Genomic DNA, 20,299 nt, shown 5'->3' on the forward strand with positions numbered 1-20,299 from the left:
CGTGTATTAATTTTCACTAAGAGTTCTGCCCTTGTTGCGAATAGTCTATTGACTTGACCTGGTTTGAAAAGGAGCACCTACGCGATTATGTGGGTTGGTTTTAGGGTTTATTTTAATGGAAAATTGGTGAAAATAATGAACGCAAAAGTGAGCCTTGTTTGAGATATTTATGAATCATTCAACGAAAGTATTAAGTGACTGAGATACCACCTTATCATGGTGGGGTAGCCTATAGTAGTTCGCTACTATACTGAGACTGTCCAAACAAACATAAAGATGGAATCTGAGAATATTAACTTTCTAAAGGGTACAAATCATGGACTTCCAATCCACTCGAACTATGAACCCTCAAGATGCAGTCGAGGCGCAGGTTTTGAAGGCCACGCCAAACTATGTCCCCCTATAATCCATGGAAAACATGCTCTCCACTTCGAAGGAAAGCCTGCAATCAGTATCTATTGTGCACAAGTCAAAAAATACTGTGAAGCAACTCGCATAATGGGATGAACTAAAAACCCGGGTACGGCCGGTCTGTCGACGGTATGCTATACTGCAATAATTCTTCCAGAAAACGGGAAAGGGAGACTCAACAGAACAAAATTTCAACTGCAAAAAGAGGGGATTAAAGGCTAACTCCTACTTGTCAGTCTATATGCTTACTAGGAAGAGCGGAAGAAATAGAAGATGGTAACATGGTTGCAATTAATCTAATGACAATATGTGAAAATGGATCCGTATAGACCGGATACGGCGCACTTGGGAAAGCTATCAGCGAACAACATAGCAACATTGGGAATGAGGATATAGGTATGGCTACACGACCATGAGTGGCAATGTCCAGCGAAGTAGGACGCTAGGAGCCGAAATCTTCGGCGGAATCTGAAAACCCCGGTAAGACTCAGATAGTAAGCACAAAAATTGTATGGGGCTGGGGCTCCCAGCTCTGGCCTACTTGCACGTTTGCTTTGGAGACTAGGACTGGTGTGTTGGGAGGTAATCAAATTAATGAAGAAGACCTCAACGAAGCTAGTCCCGCTCATAGGGATATTAAAACTAGGGCGAAAAAAACGAGGACGTATGCGCAGGCGTTGAGCGCCCTCTAAGGATGGCAAAATGTCAGAGGAAATATTTAACATGCTGCGGAAATGCTTGTGAAAAATATTGTTGGAGCCTAGACTAAAGACGAAGTTAAATAGTCCAGGTTTTTCCAATGGATTTCTCCGTTTCGAGTGCATTCATGAGACTGCTTTAAAGTGGCTCTAGTAAGCAATCCCAACTAATGGTTCTAACGGCCGATCTAAGCTCACCATTGTGAACACTGAGCTGAGCACAGAAGAACATGTGGATGTTGGCTACCCAGCCCTCTAACGACTTGGCTTGGTTGACCTCAGGAAAAGCATTTACATTTGGAGAATGAGAAACGGGGCGCTAAACTGAAAACAGAGTAGTACTTTGACAGAAAACACGAGATCCTTACTGGATGAAAGAATGGGCACGACCGAACCACCAAATGGGGTGATTCTCTCGTAAGGGTAGTAGCAGTACTGGGCGATAATAATAATAGTAAAAGTCTCGAGAGAAGTTGGACTGCGGCATAGCCATGGTTATAGTAGCAATTAGTATATTCTCAGTATCCCTGCAGAATTGCTCGACACTGACTGATATACATGTCTGGGGATACAGCCTAGAGAGAATGTCAATCGTCCTTCGAATTAGGTTGCTGGATCATCCTCATCCATACGAATTAAGTAACCCGCCCACCGCAAATTGTTGAGCCGCATTTTATCTACAACCAGACGATCGTAGTGTTGCTCATAGATTTCATTGTTATGAGCGATTCCGTAGCTTAGGAATCGCTCATCATCATGTAGAGAGCCAAAAATTCTTAGGAGGATTCTTCTCTCGAATGCGGCTAAGAGTTCACAATTCTTTTTGCTAAGAACCCAAGTCTCCGAGGAATGAGGACTGGCAAGATCATTGTCTTGTACAGTAAGAGCTTTGACCCTATGGTGAGACGTTTCGAGCGGAACAGTTTTTGCAAACTGAAATAGGCTCTGTTGGCAACCAACAACCTTTCATTGTCATAGCTATTATCGGTTGTGATTCTCGACCCTAGACAGGAGAAATTTTTCAAGGTCTCAAAGTTGTAGTCTCCTACTGACGATGTCACCATGTACTTCACCTTGCCTTTATTAATGTGCAGCCCGAGATCTCACCCCGCCTGCTCAATTTGGATGAAAATACATCTCGAGTTGTTCTTCCCACAATGTCAAGCGGTCAGCGGAGACCAGTAGTTGAGTGGACTTGACGAGGATGGTACCTCTTCCATTGACACTTGCATTGCGAATCACTTTGTCCCAGGCCAGGTTAAAGAGGCCGCAAGATAGCACATCTCCTTGTCTTAGACCGTTATTGATGTTGAATGGTTTCGCGGGGTGATCCTGCTGCTTTTGTCTTTCCTCGAACATTGGTCAGGGTTAGCCTAGTCAGTCTTATCAATTTCATTAGGATACCTAATTTTCTTCTGGCCGTGTGGAGTTTTATCCTGGCTACGCTGTCATTGGCGGCTTTAAAGTTGATGAAAAGATGGTACAGCTGATGGTCATATTCCAGCAGTTTTTCCATCACTTGCTTCAGAGAACAAAATCTGATCAGTTGGTGATTTGCCTGGAATGAAGCCTCCTTGGTATGGGGAATTGATGTGGTGGTCAAAGGGTAGCATAGGTCCCAGGGCGAGACGTGCATTGGTACCTACGATGGAGCATAAAACCTGGGAAACGCCTGCTAAACCAACACCAACAGCTTTACTACCAAACCCTATCTCCACCTCCACGTGGTGACCGCTGGGAGCTCTTTCTTAACGAAAAGCTACAGACGGAGAAGGATGAAGGCGAGTCTCCCACACCTAAAAACGGGACACATTGTATTAACTGGTCCTCCAGGTTGGGGGTTGGTTAGGGCTGACAACCATACACGAAAACAACTTGTTACGAAGCCACAACAGCAGCCTCGGACTGGACGGATTACACAACGACGAACCCGGCAACGACAAAGGAATAACGATTTGCGCATTTTCTCATAGAACGTGCGCTCCCTGTACAGAGATGAAACTGCTGAGCCGATACCCTGTCTCAATATAGGGCTGATGTAAAAGCGTTACAGGAGATGCGTTGGACAGGGTCCGGTTTCCTGGAGAAGAGTCGCTACACCATATATTATAGCGGCCATCCAGTAAACCATGTGCTACAAATGATAACAGCTTGCGGATCAGTCAATTAGCAGTGTCACACGAAATAACCGCAGTCAACAGAGATCCTGGAAATGAAGCATCAACAAATTATCTTCACAATCACCTGAAGAACGTTATCATAAATACAGCCACAAACATACCTGGCCCCAGCCAGTTTTTAAGACGGCTTCCTGCTTAGTGAGACATTACAGGGCCAAAGGAGGGTAGAGATCACGTTGAAGATAGACATGCATCCATCCTAGTCCCGGACCTCTGGAACGCTTCCTATGATAGTCTACTAAGACTCGACAAATCAGAAGAGTCGCGCCTGGTCGGCTATAAGAATGATATTACGGCACTTGTTACCGGATACACTGTTCAACAAACAGAAAGCAGGCTTGGCAAATTGATCTCACATGCAAGTGGATGATTGCCGATGTTTTCAGCCTCGAGCTGGCAAAAATCGAAATAATCATCTTGACCAAAAAGATTACGACAAATCGATCGACGCGTTGTCTGTAGACTCAAAACTAACGGTTAAATGCTTTGGATTAACGATCGACTCAAAGATCATTTTTGAACAAATCTGCAGCTGGAGGTTCGGCTTTAAGTACTTTAGTACTTCATCTACCAGGAAAGCTTTTCACGTGAGTCCAACGCAGCACGTTCTTCTCTATGGCGCGGAAGTTTTGGCTGATTCCTTCGGTAAAGAGGTATATTGTAACCACCTTGCCCAAGTGCACAGACGAACTGTGATGGTGGCCCGGGAGGGATCTCCGTTGCCCTTCTTACTAAGGAATATAAAGCCATCTACAAGCGCAAGAGAGAATATTCAAGGGAATTGGTTGCCCGTGAGAATCGGCAACGTACACCTAATGAGCGGTAACTCTCTTGGCAAAAGGAGTCAAGAGGCAGATGGAGTGCACAGGTCATCGGCAATTAAGATTTGCGACTGAATGGAACGCATTGTGATATTGATTATTTCCTAACCCATCTTCTAAGCGGACATAAATGTTTTCAGTTCTACCGCACGGAAGCACGATTCCCTGACCCTGTGAGTGGTGAACGAAGCCTATTATTTGTGTGTGGCTAACAGAAGTAACGTCTCAAATGATTGCAGGCTACTTCTGGTAGGTGTTTATTTGGTAGTCCGGTGGCGTACCGTTGCAAGAGTCTGCTGCTGCTACTTAAAAAAACGCCCTTGATTTAGTGCAAGAAACGATTTTCGCTTAAAAATGCTGAAGTACGATTCATTAGCAGCTGACAAAAAGATGACTTTACAATAATCCTGAGTGCAAACATTTTCCCAGACACTGATTGGGATGAAATTTCTTCGGATGAGATTCTGGCAGAATAAAAGCGATTTAAATTATCGGTCCTTAGAATCCAGCGAAATATCTATTACGCCAAAGGGCAACCATTGGAATTTCACGAATTTTGTGATCGTGCTGAGTTTACCTAAGTGAGTAAACAGAGGGGTCCAGTGGTAAACTAACCGTATCTAAATTCCGCTATAAGACAAGGGCGAATCCATTAAAAATAAAGGGTAATTCATCAGAAGCTGATGAACGGTGCTTTATTGCCTGCTGAGCTGATCCATCAATTCATCATGATGACATTACAACTGAGCAAGTCTGCTGTGTATTGCTGCCTACATGATCGTATTGGCATCGATAGAAAAGTTGGTAAGGCATCACCTATGATGGCAAAGGCAAGTCGTGGCTTTTGAATGGGCGATATTTTGGAAAGGTGACCTGTTTCACTAGTATTATGTCACTCATGGCTGTATACGTTGGCTCGTAGTTTTATTTTTATTTGCTAAAGAAACGACGATTTGAGGGAAGACCGTGATGCCCCGAGAAATTAAGAAAACTCCCATCCATTCCTTGACCACTCGCGGCAAGCTGGCAAGAGCAGACAATTCGAAAGATCATAAACATTCAATTTTCCAACCTAAAGATAATTATTTATCTCACCTGTGTAAAATATACGCCGACCGAATTTCACCAATCCCTACCCTTTCTACCCTGTGGAGTGAATGATGTGAGCCACTTCAGGACATAGATATCGAAGGACTGATCGCAAGGAGAGGAGCTCCTCTGCATGATAATGCGAAGGTTGCGAGGTCTACAGTCATCATGGGACTGACTTACTTTGTCGGATCCAAATAGCAAATCAACAAGGAGATGCAGGAGGCGAAATTAGAAGATTGACTATCAAACCGCGTATTCAATGAGACAAAAGGGTTCCAACTTCCGATGAGTTTACCACAACGCTCTGTCAGATTGATGCTTCCTTGAACTGCAGCCCGATTATTGGGCGGCTCTTAAATAAACTAGACCTTATTGAAGCATTGGCTCCTAATCACCTTTCAATTCAACGATTGATTAATGCATCCCCAAAGGTTGACGGGACGTAATTGGATCTTTATGAATGATGGCAATAGCTAAAGGTGGTTATAGACTCTTGGAAAGGAAGTTGGTACTACAAATCTGAGCTCCCTGCAGACTAAGACCTTGGATCACCAAGAGGATGTCTTTAGAAGCGATATTCTCTAAGCGGAAATGACTTTTAGTGTCACTGGTCCCACAAACCGTAAAAGAGAAGGTACTTTGTCAAGGATGGCAGACAAGTGAATTGTCCTTGAGCCACGTGACCGAGGAAAAGTGCAAGCATTTCGCAAAGTCCCGAAAGCAATTGAAGCTCATTTCGGCGAATCGACAACGATGGTGGTTCACCCCTCGATCAAATTTCCCCATCTTTCGCAATGAAGGATCTTCTTCCTTATCCCGTTTTAATAGGACTTGGAAACATGCTCGCCAAAAAGGAGGGAAGGAAAGCTTAGTGCTGTTCTGATGTTATTAAATTTTTCCATTATCTATTTTTATCACTAACATATAATCGGGATATATATGAAAAGATATATTTTTTTGTATCTGGAACCAATTGAAATATAGAACGTTGATTTTGTGGGGACAGAAGTGAATCCTGAAGAATTTTCATTTTCATTATGCTAAGCAGTTCTCTCAAAAAAAAAAAACAAAAATAGAGCGCCGGCTTATTAGTATTCTGGAAAGGACTCCTAGAACTCCGAACAGATACTTTTACATCAATGAAGAATGAACATTTCCTTTGTGAGTTTTTTCTAAAACAATAAAATGCAGAATATCCTATTGTTAGAAATCACATAAAGCTTGAAATAAACTCTCCAATTTCTCTCCCCACTTTGTCATGAATGCAAAAAGGTCTGCAAAACCTTCTTCACGTGGCCTATCAGATTTACATTTTCTTCCATAAATTGTTCATGCCTTTCTCGTTGAAGTGTAGATTTCTTTGTTGACATCACCTTTTGGGCGAAATTTAATGAAAAGACATTTTTGCCAGGCACGTGGACGATGATATAGTTAAAATTATTTGCAATGCAAACACTTCGAGTTACTTGCCGTGCGATTTCCTAGACTGAGAGAGTTTAAGGTGTTTCGAGGCGAATCAGGAACTGTACTGTGGTGAAGGGTTGCTGGTGTTTAAAGGTGCGTGCAAGAGATTTTCTTGAGGAGTTGATACGAAAAGACTCACGGTTTGTCGGGTTTCACAAAATAGGGAGTGAAATTGTGTAGGTTTTATGATAGGAAGGAACAATTTTTCAAAATTTTACCTTTTGTGTTCAAGGACTGTTTTATCCTTCTAAATGTTCATTTACGAAAAGTAATAGGCAATAAATTTAAGAAGCCGTCAACTTTGAAAAGCCCTGGACTTTGATTTCGCAATAATTTTACCCACTCCACCGCGAACTCCTAATAACTCAACTCCGTAGAATCCTCCAAAGGTTATTAAATAATTTTTTAACCTCGGGGGAGAAATTCCTATCAAATTGTCCGTTATAGTCCTTCACACTCTGAACGATCCCCTAGAGCTTATGGCTATCGCTGGCTTCGTTTAATGACTAAGTATTAAACGGGAATATACTTACCTTCCCCTAAGGACGGTATTATCCAGCAGGTGATGCTTACTACTAATTCCGTCTCCTTTCGGCTCGCAAACTCGAACATGGAGAGCTGCCCGGCATAAATGAAAGGACGAGAAGTAACTGAAAAACGGAAGAAGTGGGAAAAGGATATTTCATTAATTAACGTCACACAGAAAACTGAATATAATTTCCTGGTTCTTGTGGACAGGTTAGATTTACGTAAAGGATGGAGGAAATTTATATAATCCTGTCATGACAGAATAGACTTTTCAGGTAACTTACTTCGTCAGAATAGACAGATATGTAGCGCAAAAATCTGTTTATGTTTGATTGAAATGGATATCATTTAAATCCTGCGGTGAAATGTTCCGGTTGCACTACAGGACAATTTAGTGAAATCAGAAAAAGATATATAACCTTATTAGGTTCATATGGAACTTTCCTACAAATTGGCCTAACAATTACATTTCGAAGAATCTATAATGGCGAAGGGGACAACTGATTCCTGAGGCAGGGGATTTGCGAAACAAAGAAAGCTATCAACCAAAGAAAACAATTTTTTAATAACACCAAGCAAATTATCCATATCATTGACATGTGTTGATGTAATAAAAGTATAAATGCAATCTCTGATACCAGTAGATCTGTATAAATATACTCGTACGTCCTCAATTATAATACGATATGCGATAAATATATGCCTCTGCAGATACTAATAAAGACGGTATCCTAATGGATACCCTTCTCAAATTATGTACCAGATGGTCACGTTTAGCTTCCATCATCCAGCCATCACTTAACCTAAATAATAAAATACAATAAATGTATGTCTAAGACATCTGACAGTAATATTTGAATTAATAAGAAATGAGAGAGGGTTGGTGAAGTACATTTTTCTTCAGGATAATTTTTGCTTTCTGAAAGCAGATGTGTTTTTACCGAATGAAAGGTCACGATCAAAACTTTTCGAAACAGGTCTTGGCCCTCTTTCGGCCTCGCTCTTATTCTGCAAAGGAAGTCTGCCCATGGGAGGAGATCAGAGTAGTAAACAACTGTAAATTTAGAGACAGAATCCATTTGCAGAGATTCGCCAGCCAAAAAAATTTGAAAAAAAAAAAATACTTCGATAATGCTCTTATTTGAAATCTTTGCCTGAAAAAAAAGCAAGTCGATGTCTGTCCCAAATGAAGTTAACAATGGTACATTATTTCAGTTTGGGAATTTATTGGAAACCTTTGTTATCCCAAAAATGCAAAATTTTGTAGCAGATGGAAGTTGTCCTTTTCCTGCAAATCTACGACGCTCTAAGGGTAGAATGCTAGTATTAAAGCGAATGGTTTGACCTAGTAAATAGATATACACTACGATAATATTCTTACCAGCTGCAAACTACAGCAGTGGAAAAGCAAACAAGCAACAACTTTTATTTAACGGAATAAATAAAGTGATTTGAGTGGAAAAAATATGGTTTCTTTTGATCAACGTCAAAATTAATGATAATTTCCACACCGCAATTTATATTCCCTACCACTAAAGTTAAGCGCTGCTGTAAGTGTGAATTACTTAGATGGGGAACCATTTGTGAACATTTTGTTTACGATTTTTTATCTATTATTTTAATTAATTCGAAAATAATCCGGATGGGATCAAGGGCATAGCAATAATGATAAACTCTGCTGTTGCCGGTCCCAATCCTGATTGTGAAAGAAGGACGAAGGAATAGCTTCAGTCTGAAAAGGCCACCGCAATTTCTCAAGAGTAGGTTACGAAAGTGTTAGAACACTGTATTCTTGTAGATTACTCACTGAAGAAACTATCACCATACCTGGCAGTTAGGTATAAAATGCCACGATGACATGGAGCATGGCTCGCATAGGCAGCGGATGAAGTGGACCGATAATATGAACCCCTTTACCATCCACTCCTACAACAAAATACCAACGGTTGGGCCAGGTATATCATCTTACCGCTCCTTGTTGCGCCAGAGATTCGTCTAGCGTTTCCCGCAATTCGCGCACGTAACTGTGTAGTGATTCGCGCACCAGTAAAGCTTTATTACTCACAGCGACACAATCCCGACCATCAGTAGCATCACGTCATACCGTCGAAAGAAGTTTCACTACTCGCCAAAATACTCTTCTTCACCGTTCGACTGAAATCTCCTTTTCAAATCACTCAACGGATCCCAACAGAGCATCCAAACACTGTAGGTTTCGGCAACGAAAGCAAAAGAGTCTTGGGGTGAAATTTGGCGATCACCCGCCCAGCAAGCGGAGTGGATTACCGCCGAAGGCACCCTCACCTCGCAATGCCAAACATGAATTTTTCAGATGTTACCGAAGGGAAGGTATAACAAGTCAAAAACAGCTCCAAGAACTGGAAGGGCCCAAGTTTGGACCAGGGACAAAATTTCCGGGATAAAAAGTTTCGCAGTATACATGGCCGGTTGGGACATAACATAAACAACCATCTTTCCTCGCTAGGGAAATGACCTTCCTTGTCCTTAAAATGGACAAGGTGCTGGACGCCGCAGACATAAGTCCGATTACTTGCTTATCAACCCTCCACACTGCACCAACAATATTCTGTCCGAGGAGCAAAAAAACTGCTGAGTTGGATCAAGGGCTTTCAGACAAACTAGAAGCCAACGAAATCGATTACGCAACAGGTTTTGACAGCATCCCGAACCCAATCGAAACTAATAGAGTTTTTAACGACAGTCATGGAAGGGTAGCATATTACCTTATCAGTGCGACCGAATCAGGGTACTAATAGTCCAGACGACTAAACGTCTAGCAACGGATATGGACTACTATGTTCACATTCTGAATGCATCATCCAAATTCTGCCGAGGAGCAGATGAATCGCGACATCGGAGCTAGGGGGGTGGTTGACGCAGCGGAAAGTCGACTCGTTAAGCGCTTATTTTTACAGCAAAGAGGCGAGTCCCTCGCATGTAGCTGCTTGTAAGGCAGATTGTAGGCTGACTCCAGAATCGATCTTTCAATCCTCTGACTTTACCGGCCTAGAGCGAATCGATGTGTGGGATTTGAAGGCAATTGCACGCTAAACACGCGAGTTACCTTTGCCAGCCATTTGTCGATTTGCATTTGTCGAACAGATGAGTGTGTGGGGAGCTTTTTGCTGAGCCGGAGATGTGTATGTGTGCTGTTTAGATTGGCATGGTTGCCACCCGAGCTTATTAAAAGCTCATACTGAGAGAACGGCTGGACAACGACCAACGCCAAATATGCAGTTCGCCGTGTGAGAGACTGGACAGCATCTATTGGGACCGGGAAATTCTAACTGATCACTACATACCGCACAAAAAGCCTTACGTGTTACGTATGTTATTGATGTTGTTATCCCCCACAATAGCAACAGAGAAACAGAGAAAGGTGAACTATAAGCCACTGGCTGCGGAAATCGAATGAATTTGGCATCACGAGACGGTGGTTGTAGTTCCCATAATATTTCCAGCTACAAATGTTGTTTCTAAATCCTTTGATGTCCTGGAACTCTCACACAATCTGATTCAAACCATGCAGAATTACATTATTCTGTAAACGTATTTGATGTTGGAGGGAGTTCTCGAGTCCCTATATATTTTTAAGCCGATAAGATCATCCGAGACTAAATACTTGGCAGTATTACGTAAAATCCAGCATCTGCCGAGACTGTGACAACTCGGAAAATAATAAATAATTTGGTGGAACAGTCGGCTATGCTTGAGTTTTAAGAATGCAGACTCCGAACAACCTAGGCAGGTTCGGTTTCAAATAAAACCTAACTAAGGTGAACTTTTTTCACGGATTGCCGATGGACTCAGCACGGAATGGAGTCAAACTCAAAAACGTGAAAAGACGCTAGATGAAGAAGAGGTAATGTGAAGCCTATCATCGGAATATCGGGGAAGTTGACTCTAATCAGAGGACAACGATCGTCAATCATAGCCAACCGGGTGCCAAATGTAAGATTCCTATGTTAGAACTGGTGGCTGTAAAGACTTCCAGCCAAAAAATTACTGCCATCCAAACGTGATAATAATAGGCCTTTGGGGTTTCTCCATCAATGCAGAGGGACGCCAATCGTTGCGAAGGAAATCGAAACGAAAGAAGTACCAGAATACCGAACACCGGGCGGTTGTTACTGAATGTACCATAATATAACAACAAAGCTCCTGGAAATATAACAAAAGACACAGCCCACTGCTGGTAAATATAACCGATGTTAAGAGAAGATCGATCGCACTAATAAAAGGTGTATGGCCTATAAGATTAGGAAAATAAACCAACCTCATCAAAAAACAAAGCAAAAATAGCCGCTCATTAGGGCACGGTTCTCGACATTCTTCAGAGAGATGACCAGGTGTTAATCGCCGGCAACGCTGGTAGATGCCAAGCCCACTAGTGACAAACAGTTACCGAGTGTGTGGAACCGTGTGTATGCCAAACTCTGAGAGATGGCAATCAAGAACATCCTTAAAGGTCGTGAAGGCGATAAGACTTTGAAACACATATTCCACGCATTAACGACTTCTCTTCATAGATATCACCTTGTTACATGCAAGCAGTTTTCTCATTCTTTCATTTCCGTTTCAGTTGTGAGGTTCTTTACTCAAGTTGGGCTTTCAGTAAATGAAGGGCGTGGGGATGGTTTCCAAGGTGAAGAAAGAAGACATCACTGTTGCCGTCGACTATTCTGTTTATAGCACTCCTGTGATTGCCGGTTTGATGCAGAAGCGCTGAGCCGGGGTTTCTTTTGAAGCATAGTGGAGTGCAGTTGGTAATGGTTAAAGAAACCGGCTGACAAGAGGACTCAGTGGGTATCTGTTGCAAGAGAAGCATAGCTTTTATGAATTATTAATTTTAAAATCGGAAACTAAAGTAAAACCAAGGTTCTCAGTCGGACGGGTCATCATCTTCGTCAACGGTGCAACAACCGGTATCCGGCCTTTGCCTGCCTTAATAAGGAACTCCAGACATCCCGGACATCCCGCCAACATTCACCAATTCTAAAAACTGCCTAGCGTCCTGACTTACGCCATCACTCCATCTCAATCAGGATCTGCCTCGTCTTCTTTTTCTACCATAGATATTGAACTTATAGACTTTTCGGACTGAATCATCTTCATCCATACGGATTAGATGACCCGCCCATTGCAACCTGTTGAGCCGGATTTTATCCACAACCAGAAGGTCGTGGTATCGCTCATGGATTTCGTCGTTATGTAAACCCGTAGCCCGTAGTCGTCCATCCTTATATAAGGGGCCAAAAAATTCTTCGGAGTATTCTCCTCTCGAACACAGGTAAGAGTTCGCAATTTTTCCTGTTAAGAACCCAGTTCCCCGAAGAATACATAAGGATTGGCAAGATCATTGTCTTGTATAGTAAGAGCTTTGATCCAATGGTGAGACGTTTCGAGCGACGCACGCGGATTTGGTGGGTCATCGCGCTCTCCTTATTTGCATTAATGGGCGAAGTACCGAAAGCGTCGGTATATTTAGGAAGCGTGGTTTCTGACGACGTTGGCTGCGAACTGGATATTTTTCGAAGCATTTACAGCACTAGATCCGCCTTCGTCGTCCTTTCTGAAATCTGCGAATTCAGTTATCTCAACAACAAGATCAAGGTGAGACTGCGACTGCTGTGCGAGTGTTCTTTCTTTGTTGCTACATGGGAGACGCACATGGAAAGGGAACTCCGCTATTACCCAAATAATCCAAGTTTTCGTCAATATCTCTCTGTGTCATACCATCGGAACGCGTTGGGCTGACACTATCTCAAATGAAGAACTTGGTCGGCCCACAGATTGACACTCGTTTGCGATTTGTTCAAAAAACGGGATTGGCAGTGGACAGGTTACATATAAGGGACGGGCTTCAATGATATTACGGACTACGCCGTTCAGTAGAATCCACTCTCCTAAGATGGCTGATGAGTAGATCGTCCCAAGGGCACTTGGCGCAGAGCAGCTGAGAAGAAGTATGAGCGTCTCGGAAAGTCGCGGAGGGAGTTGAAGGGCATTTCAGGTAACCAGGAATGACGGCGCGTAGGTATTATTCCAACGCTATACTCCACCAATGGGATCTTAAATTTCCTCTCAACTGAAGTTAAGGAGAGATATACACCTAGATGGTCGAAAACTTTCTTTTTGCTTTTGCACTTTCCCAAGTTAGAGACAATATCTGGTAAGGTAGGTACGAGGGTAATATTCGGATAAACAAGCCAATTACAACCGAGCGATGATTTTATTCATTCTCAAGTTTGCAAACGCATGTTTTCAAAACCTAATCTTCCTGATCGATACCGAACATTTTTCGAAAACGCGCGCAATTAACTGATTGCTTTCAGCTTTTTGTGTTTACTCTGTACACCATTATCCACTACTTGTTATAGAATTTTTTCCGTTGCTTAGTTGTTGTTTTATAGGCCAAGCAATAACAAATTTTTGGTTCAAAAATCACTATTTATGTTCAAATGTACGCCACTTCGGTCTAAGTCGGCATTTTCAAAATCGGTTATGACAAGTACTAAATTATGGTATCAAATATTCTCAATTCCGATGATTTTTGAAGAAACACCAGTGGGAACTGTGTACGCAGGTTTTTTTACGACGCTCCAAGGATTATACAATATCTTTGTACAAAAAAAATCGACATATTTTGGAATTAAATACTTTGATCTATTTCGGGTCCCAGATGTATATCCCCCTTTAAGGCAATTCATTTAAAGAATCCTTCTGGCATTTCCCAACGGAGCTAATGGCAGGTGCAGGATTATTTGCGATTGGTTGGTTTTCACGTTTCTTTGTTCGTGAACTGGGTAAGTTGCTGGAGTAGCATAGTCTGCGTGATTTCTCAACTGAAGTTGAGATATTCTTGAGGTATCTTAATGGCATTTCCTGAGCAATTCTTTTGGGTTCTGTGAAAGGAGTTTGAAATTTAGCACGGAGGATAAAACTATCAAGCTACATCTCGTCGTCAGCGGCAATTTTTAGAAGTGAGGGAATTTCCAAAAGCCAAATTTTTCAGAAATGATTCGTGTGGAAGCTGAATAATTAAAGATATCACTTTAGAAATTCACTTCTATCAACGGTGTTATCTAATAACAAGGGTCAAAAGTACAGCCATGCTGACATATTCGCCCTCTGATAAGAAGAGGGTATTGAACGATACAGTACGAATAGGAAAAGTGTAACACACCGTGCATGTACTATTTCAACATTTTTCAGCAAAAGATGTTACAGCGACACATGAACCCGTTGAGGAGAAACAATTCATTTATTTATAAGAAAATTTGACATTCTAGTTATATTGTGAATAGGAAGAATCAGACCACTGCGGAGTGCACGAACCAAATTAATTTGATCCCATTTCACCGGTCGTTTGGAGCACCTTAATATGTACCGACTATATAATTTAAAGCCTCTTTTAAAACCCTTCTTAAAATGAATAGGGTTGCTTCCCTATAATCATACTAGCATGTCTTTAATAATATTCTGGAATTATAAATTTCATTTCAAGCCCCTTTGAAAGACCAAAGTGAATTATTTTCAAGGAAATATATACCCCAAAAATAAATTATAAACCCTTAAATTTATACATTAAGCTCATTTCTACTATGGCATCATACATTTTCTATCAGGTTAACGATCTTTGTAAACGACACTTGAACCTCCAATCGGCAACCGCTCATTAGTCAAGGCTCAGAAATTTAATCGATTTTCCAATACACAATTTGTGTATTGTCGCCCCGAAATTTCATATGAACTTTAACTAATATCAGCACTATATCTAGATTCCGTTTAATTAGCTTTCGAATTCTCACAATGGGGAAAGTTAAATACAGTTAGTAAGCTATTAATTACGCGACGAAAATGATATTATATTACCCCCCATGGGTTTGACTAAATGGAATGAATGAAGAGTAATCAAAGTTAAATTTCGTTGGAATATGAAGCCCTTACAGAGTCATCACAACGACAGTGTGGCTGTACGCTCAAATTATTCAAAATGGGATGATGTCCAAAACATACTGAAATGGCGGCAAAATTTAAATTTCATGGAAAATAGCTGCCTTGCACCTATAAAGTGGTTATTAGTATAACCATTTATGGTCTTCAACTATAATTTTAATTATAGCTAACAACAATAAAAATTCGAATTTGAGCCCCTTAAGTCACTGTCACTACGCCCGACTCTACAGTCTACATTATAAATTACAAGGACCAAGGATCTACTGAAACCTTGCAAGGCACTCAAGTATCTTTTTTTGTCTCTCACTTCTTTTCTTCTGGCTACCTAGCCAACCTCCCCTCGAACACTACTTTGTCGTGATGGGGTAACCTAGCAATCAAATTGCGACCGAGCCATGGATTCTAGAAGCCTCACCAGATTCACGTTTTTCCACAGCCAAATTTCGATAATATGCTCTCCACTTCAGTGAACAGACTGCTCTCAGTACAGACGCGATTAGCCTAAAAGGAGAGTGCAGCATATTGAGAGGAAATGGAAACCTGACTACGGTCGGTCTGTCGATGTTCGACAGAAGAAAACTTCAACCGCAAATGAGAGGCTAAATCATGCCTATTAGAACCTTCTCTTCCACCTCGAAGAGAAATGCGGAAAAAAGAGCTGGAGATGTGAACGCAACTGGTCTAATACCGGTACGTGGAGACGGATCTTTGCAGCCCGGACAAAATGAATTTAGGAAGGCTCTCAACCGACGACAACAAAAGGTACTGCGAAAGAAGGCGAAGCTTCTTGAGAATGAGGACGCAAACTTGCTTTTCCACTAAATGTTGCAATATTCAGAGAAATCGAACGCAGGAAAACAAAACTTTCGGCGGAAAATGAGGACAAACCGGTGACCCCAATGAGACCCACACAGCAACAACGCAACGCAACAGACTCTTCAATTAGCGGCAATATATATGATAAAACCTCCTGCTAACTACTGGTAGCAGGTCTGCCAAAGTTTCAATGATACCCTTATATATTTGTAGTGCAACAGCCATGGGTTCAATTTAATCAAATTTGTGGTGTTGTATCAGAAAAGGGGACATTGACATCCTCGAGACCAAGAGCGTGTATCCTGATATCAAAATTGTTAGAGGCGAACATGATGAGAAAATTTTATCCGTAGGACCTAGTTATTGCCATGTTACGACGCCAGGTTAGTGGCAAGAGGAGAAACGTTGTCGTTGCTTAAGGTTACTTACCCTATTATTTTTTGTGACTGCAGAATTAAATGACCTTTAATTCCTATAGGTTGTAGTGATCACGCTCAGCATATTTGTTGGGATAGTTACAAATGCAATCGGAGAGGGGAATAGCTATTTTATTTTATTACTTCAGCTAGTCTAATAATCACAAACGTGCGGTGTCCCCCAAAGTTCGTGGGATCAAGAAGTTGTTAGAGTTGATTAGAGATTCGCAGGTGCTCGACGTAGTCTCAATTTCAGATCATCGGTACTTAGAATTTTGTGCGACTCCCGCAAGCGAATACAACTGCAATACAAAGACGGAATCCTAACGAAACAGATTGTATAAAGTTTAATGAACTCCTTAATAGCAAAATGCAGTTCCCTACTCGACTAAAGACTCCCTTGGCAATAGAAGATTAATTGAAAACTCAGAATGGCACAGATTTAGACTGTTTTGAATAATCTTGACGTATTATTCGAGGTAAAAGCGGTAAAATTCTTGCCTGGTAAAACCGAGAACGGGGAAAACTCGGGAAATCAACCATCGGAACCGTGCTTCAAAAGACGGGTTGAACTTTCAGAGCACACAGCGTCAATATAAGAGGTTCAATTTCCCCCATACCTGGACCGTAATTAGAGTGTCACTAGCATTAGGTAATGCTTCAATAAAAATGGGAAAAGGCCTACCATACTGACAGTTCGTAGAGCCTAAATGCTGCTAGATACATCAAATTTTTCCTGTCAAAACACACAAAAATTCTGCAAAGTTTAGCCAATCGAAAAGCAGGATTTTAGGCATTCTGAAGAAGAAGAGTTTGCATAAAGTTGTTGAGTAACTCGTTCAGGATATGTCGTTCAGCGTATTCTATTGCGACGGGGACACTTTTACGATCACTATTACAGCTAGCCCTGCGACAGTGAAGTAGGAATACGCCACTCGCAAATTTCCTCCAGGCATAAAGTTCGTATTATCAGGCATGAAAAGGCGTGTCCTGCTAGAGAGAGGGCCGCTACAGTTGCCATTAGCCAAATTCAGCCGTTGCTATGATTGGCTCGAAAAATGTCACCTTTGAATCGAGCGTCAATTCATGTTATTCAACCGTTGGCGATGCCCCTATAATCGTCTCCGCCATTACACCGGGATGCAGGATCAGGATCCTTTTTGTAGTTAAGATGACTAGTTCCACTTTTTTCCGTCATAAGGCTAGAACCTGGTAACAAGCACCGCAACATTATTTGAATAACCAGGCAGACGAGACTCTTCAGATCTGCGGCCATAGGATGAGGCCTGAACCACCTCCGGCGTGATCTCCACCCTTCTCTATCTCCCGACCACGAAGCAATCTCGCAATACCTGCGAAAGGTAGCATAGCACATGGAAGGACTTTTCTAGTCTGTATACATAGAAAAGAAGGCATTTTCCGAAGACGAGAGTTACGAGTTATATTAGCCATTGAGGTCGATGGATATGCACCTAAGCCATTGCACTAAACACAGCTGTTTTGGAGATAACACACGTCGTTATGGTCAGTCTACTTCTTATGAAATTTTCGAGTACCCTCCTGGGTATATCAAGCATATACTTGCTGAACAATGGAAGCTTTTCCACCATCCAGCGACAATGATAAATCCTGCAATCGTTAAATACGCCGAGCGAAAACAGGAATATTTGATTCCCGAAATACGGTATTTATTCAAATAAGGAAAATTGTAGCCAAACACGGAAAACCTTCTTTTTAAGATTTTGTATTAAGCCTTCTTAAAATCGGTTTACTTTTCTGCCTGCAACTTTTCTGCTGGAAGGTGCCAAACTTCAAAAGGTTTCGCTGGTTTCTGTAAGACGGTTATGTGGAAAGTTTACCCAATAAAACCACCTCCTTTTCCTTCTACACTCCCCACGGGGCTCCCAGATGGTATTACGTCGCGGGACTGGACCAGAATTTATCCTGCACTCGTTTCTTCTTCCGGCTGACGTATTCCTGCATTCTTATGAATGGCTGCGATCACCTTTTTGACGGCGGTCGATTTCCCCTTCGATTTCAACATATGGGCCTTAATGGTTTGAAGTGCCCCCCATTGTAGCTTCTAAAGCGGACCTTTGAACCGTGAAGTTCGTGGTGTTATGATCTTTGGATATCCCATATAATTCTGATACGTTCCACTTTGTGCTAACCACCGACGGGCAGAAAGTCGTCCAGTGAGATATACTCGATCATGAAGACGTTGCCTATCTCTCGCCAGAATATTAATTGCCATTATCGCAGCTATCACGCAGCCCGCTTCGTCGCGTATTGTTCGATAAGCGTAACATATTCGGAGAGTAGTTGGGCGATTTGCACCTCCAATTTTTCTTCCACTTACTCTCTCTTCTAGTGCATCTGCCCACACTGAGGCTGCATATAGTACGATCGACCTGACCACCCTTCAAACGAGTCCGTAGCTCGGCCTTGGACCACCTACATTTGGTAGGAATCTCGCAAGCAGTGCCCCGTAGTTATATGCCCTACAACCTGTCTGCTTCACACATAATTCGAAGTTTAACCCCCAGAAAATCATTACGCCTAAACACTTAAAAGCAAGCTGGAAACACTACTTGTGTCATAACTTTGATCTTCATAGATGTACATTTCCTCCGCTTAGTGATAAGTATGATAAGTAATACTTGCGTTCTATGGCCTGCACGTCTTGGCATGGACACGCCGCATGCTCGCCGTAACGTAACGTTCAAAGGGTAGTATAGGTCCCAGGGCGCAAAGTGGATTAGTACCCACAATGGAGCAAAAAACCTCGAAAACGCCTGCTGAATCAACACCAACAGTTATACTATCAAATGCTATCTCCACCATCACGTAGTAATCGCTGGGAGTTCTTCCGGCCGGAGCCCATATTCAGGCGATACGTCGGCCCCCTAGGTTACAAAAGGATACCAACGATAACGGACTGCTGATTATTCACTTAGCAGTATCGCACGAAATGGTTGTTGGACACGGTAAACGGTTCACAAAGATACATAGGCCTCTTCAGACGAGACCATTTTCAACCAAATTGACCAAGTGTTGACTGAACGCCGCCACCTCTCACCCTTGATGAATGTCAGAAAATATAGGGGGCCAATATAGACTCGGGTTACAATCTCGTTGGCATAGTGCTCTGGGTGCGGTTTGTAACACCGCCCTTTGACAATCAGGTGAGAGTGAAAACTGAAGCCTCTACAAGATAACCCTCCGTCACACCTATATGACGGAAATGGATGTCGCAATAATCGCAGCTAAGAGATGTCCTGGAGATGAAGCATCACCAAATCATCTTCACGATCACTTGAAGAGCATTAGTATTGGTACGGCCACAAACATACTTGGCCCTAGCTGCAAGAAAAGTCAGAACGGCTGGTTTGGCTATGAATATAACCTAGCAAAGGAACGGAAGAATGTTGCATACCGAGTAACGTTGCATTCTCAAAGAACGCTAGCACGCGAAGAGCCTTACCACGAACTTTGGCGAACGGAGAAGCGAGTTCATAGACGGAAAAGAAAGAAGAACACAAATCTGTTAACTCGAAAAGTACAAGGAACAACCGCACCAGGCACGGAAATTTTACCAACAAGTCAGCAGGATGAAGCCTTACATACCTCGATGCTCATCCTGCCAAGACAAAGAGGGAAATCTGATTTCCGACTGAGTGAGCATATTGGAGCGATGGGTTAATTATTTTGAAGAACTGCTAAATAACCAAAAAATCGGCGAGTTAGAGATCCCGCCAACTGAAGACGACGAACAAGTACTGCCACCACCAAGCAAGGAAGAAACAGTCCGAGGCCTTATAAAAGTAGCAGGATCACTTAAGACTATTCAACATCAACAACGGTATAATACAGGGAGATGCCCTGGAGAAAAA

The 20,299-nt window shown here is 42.1% G+C and overlaps 1 protein-coding gene across 1 annotated transcript in view; it reads right to left on the minus strand.

Annotated features, from left to right (window-relative positions):
* LOC119656105 (relaxin receptor 2) overlaps window positions 1-20,299 on the minus strand; it is a 330,485-nt gene that overhangs the window by 29,243 nt on the left and 280,943 nt on the right. Inside the window, exon 13 of the mRNA XM_038062420.1 lies at window positions 7,200-7,316. Within this exon, the coding sequence (XP_037918348.1) occupies window positions 7,200-7,316 (117 nt within the window). The remainder of the gene's footprint in view (window positions 1-7,199; window positions 7,317-20,299) is intronic.

This window comes from Hermetia illucens, chromosome 4, assembly GCF_905115235.1.
Source record: "Hermetia illucens chromosome 4, iHerIll2.2.curated.20191125, whole genome shotgun sequence".
Taxonomy (NCBI): Eukaryota; Metazoa; Arthropoda; class Insecta; order Diptera; family Stratiomyidae; genus Hermetia; species Hermetia illucens.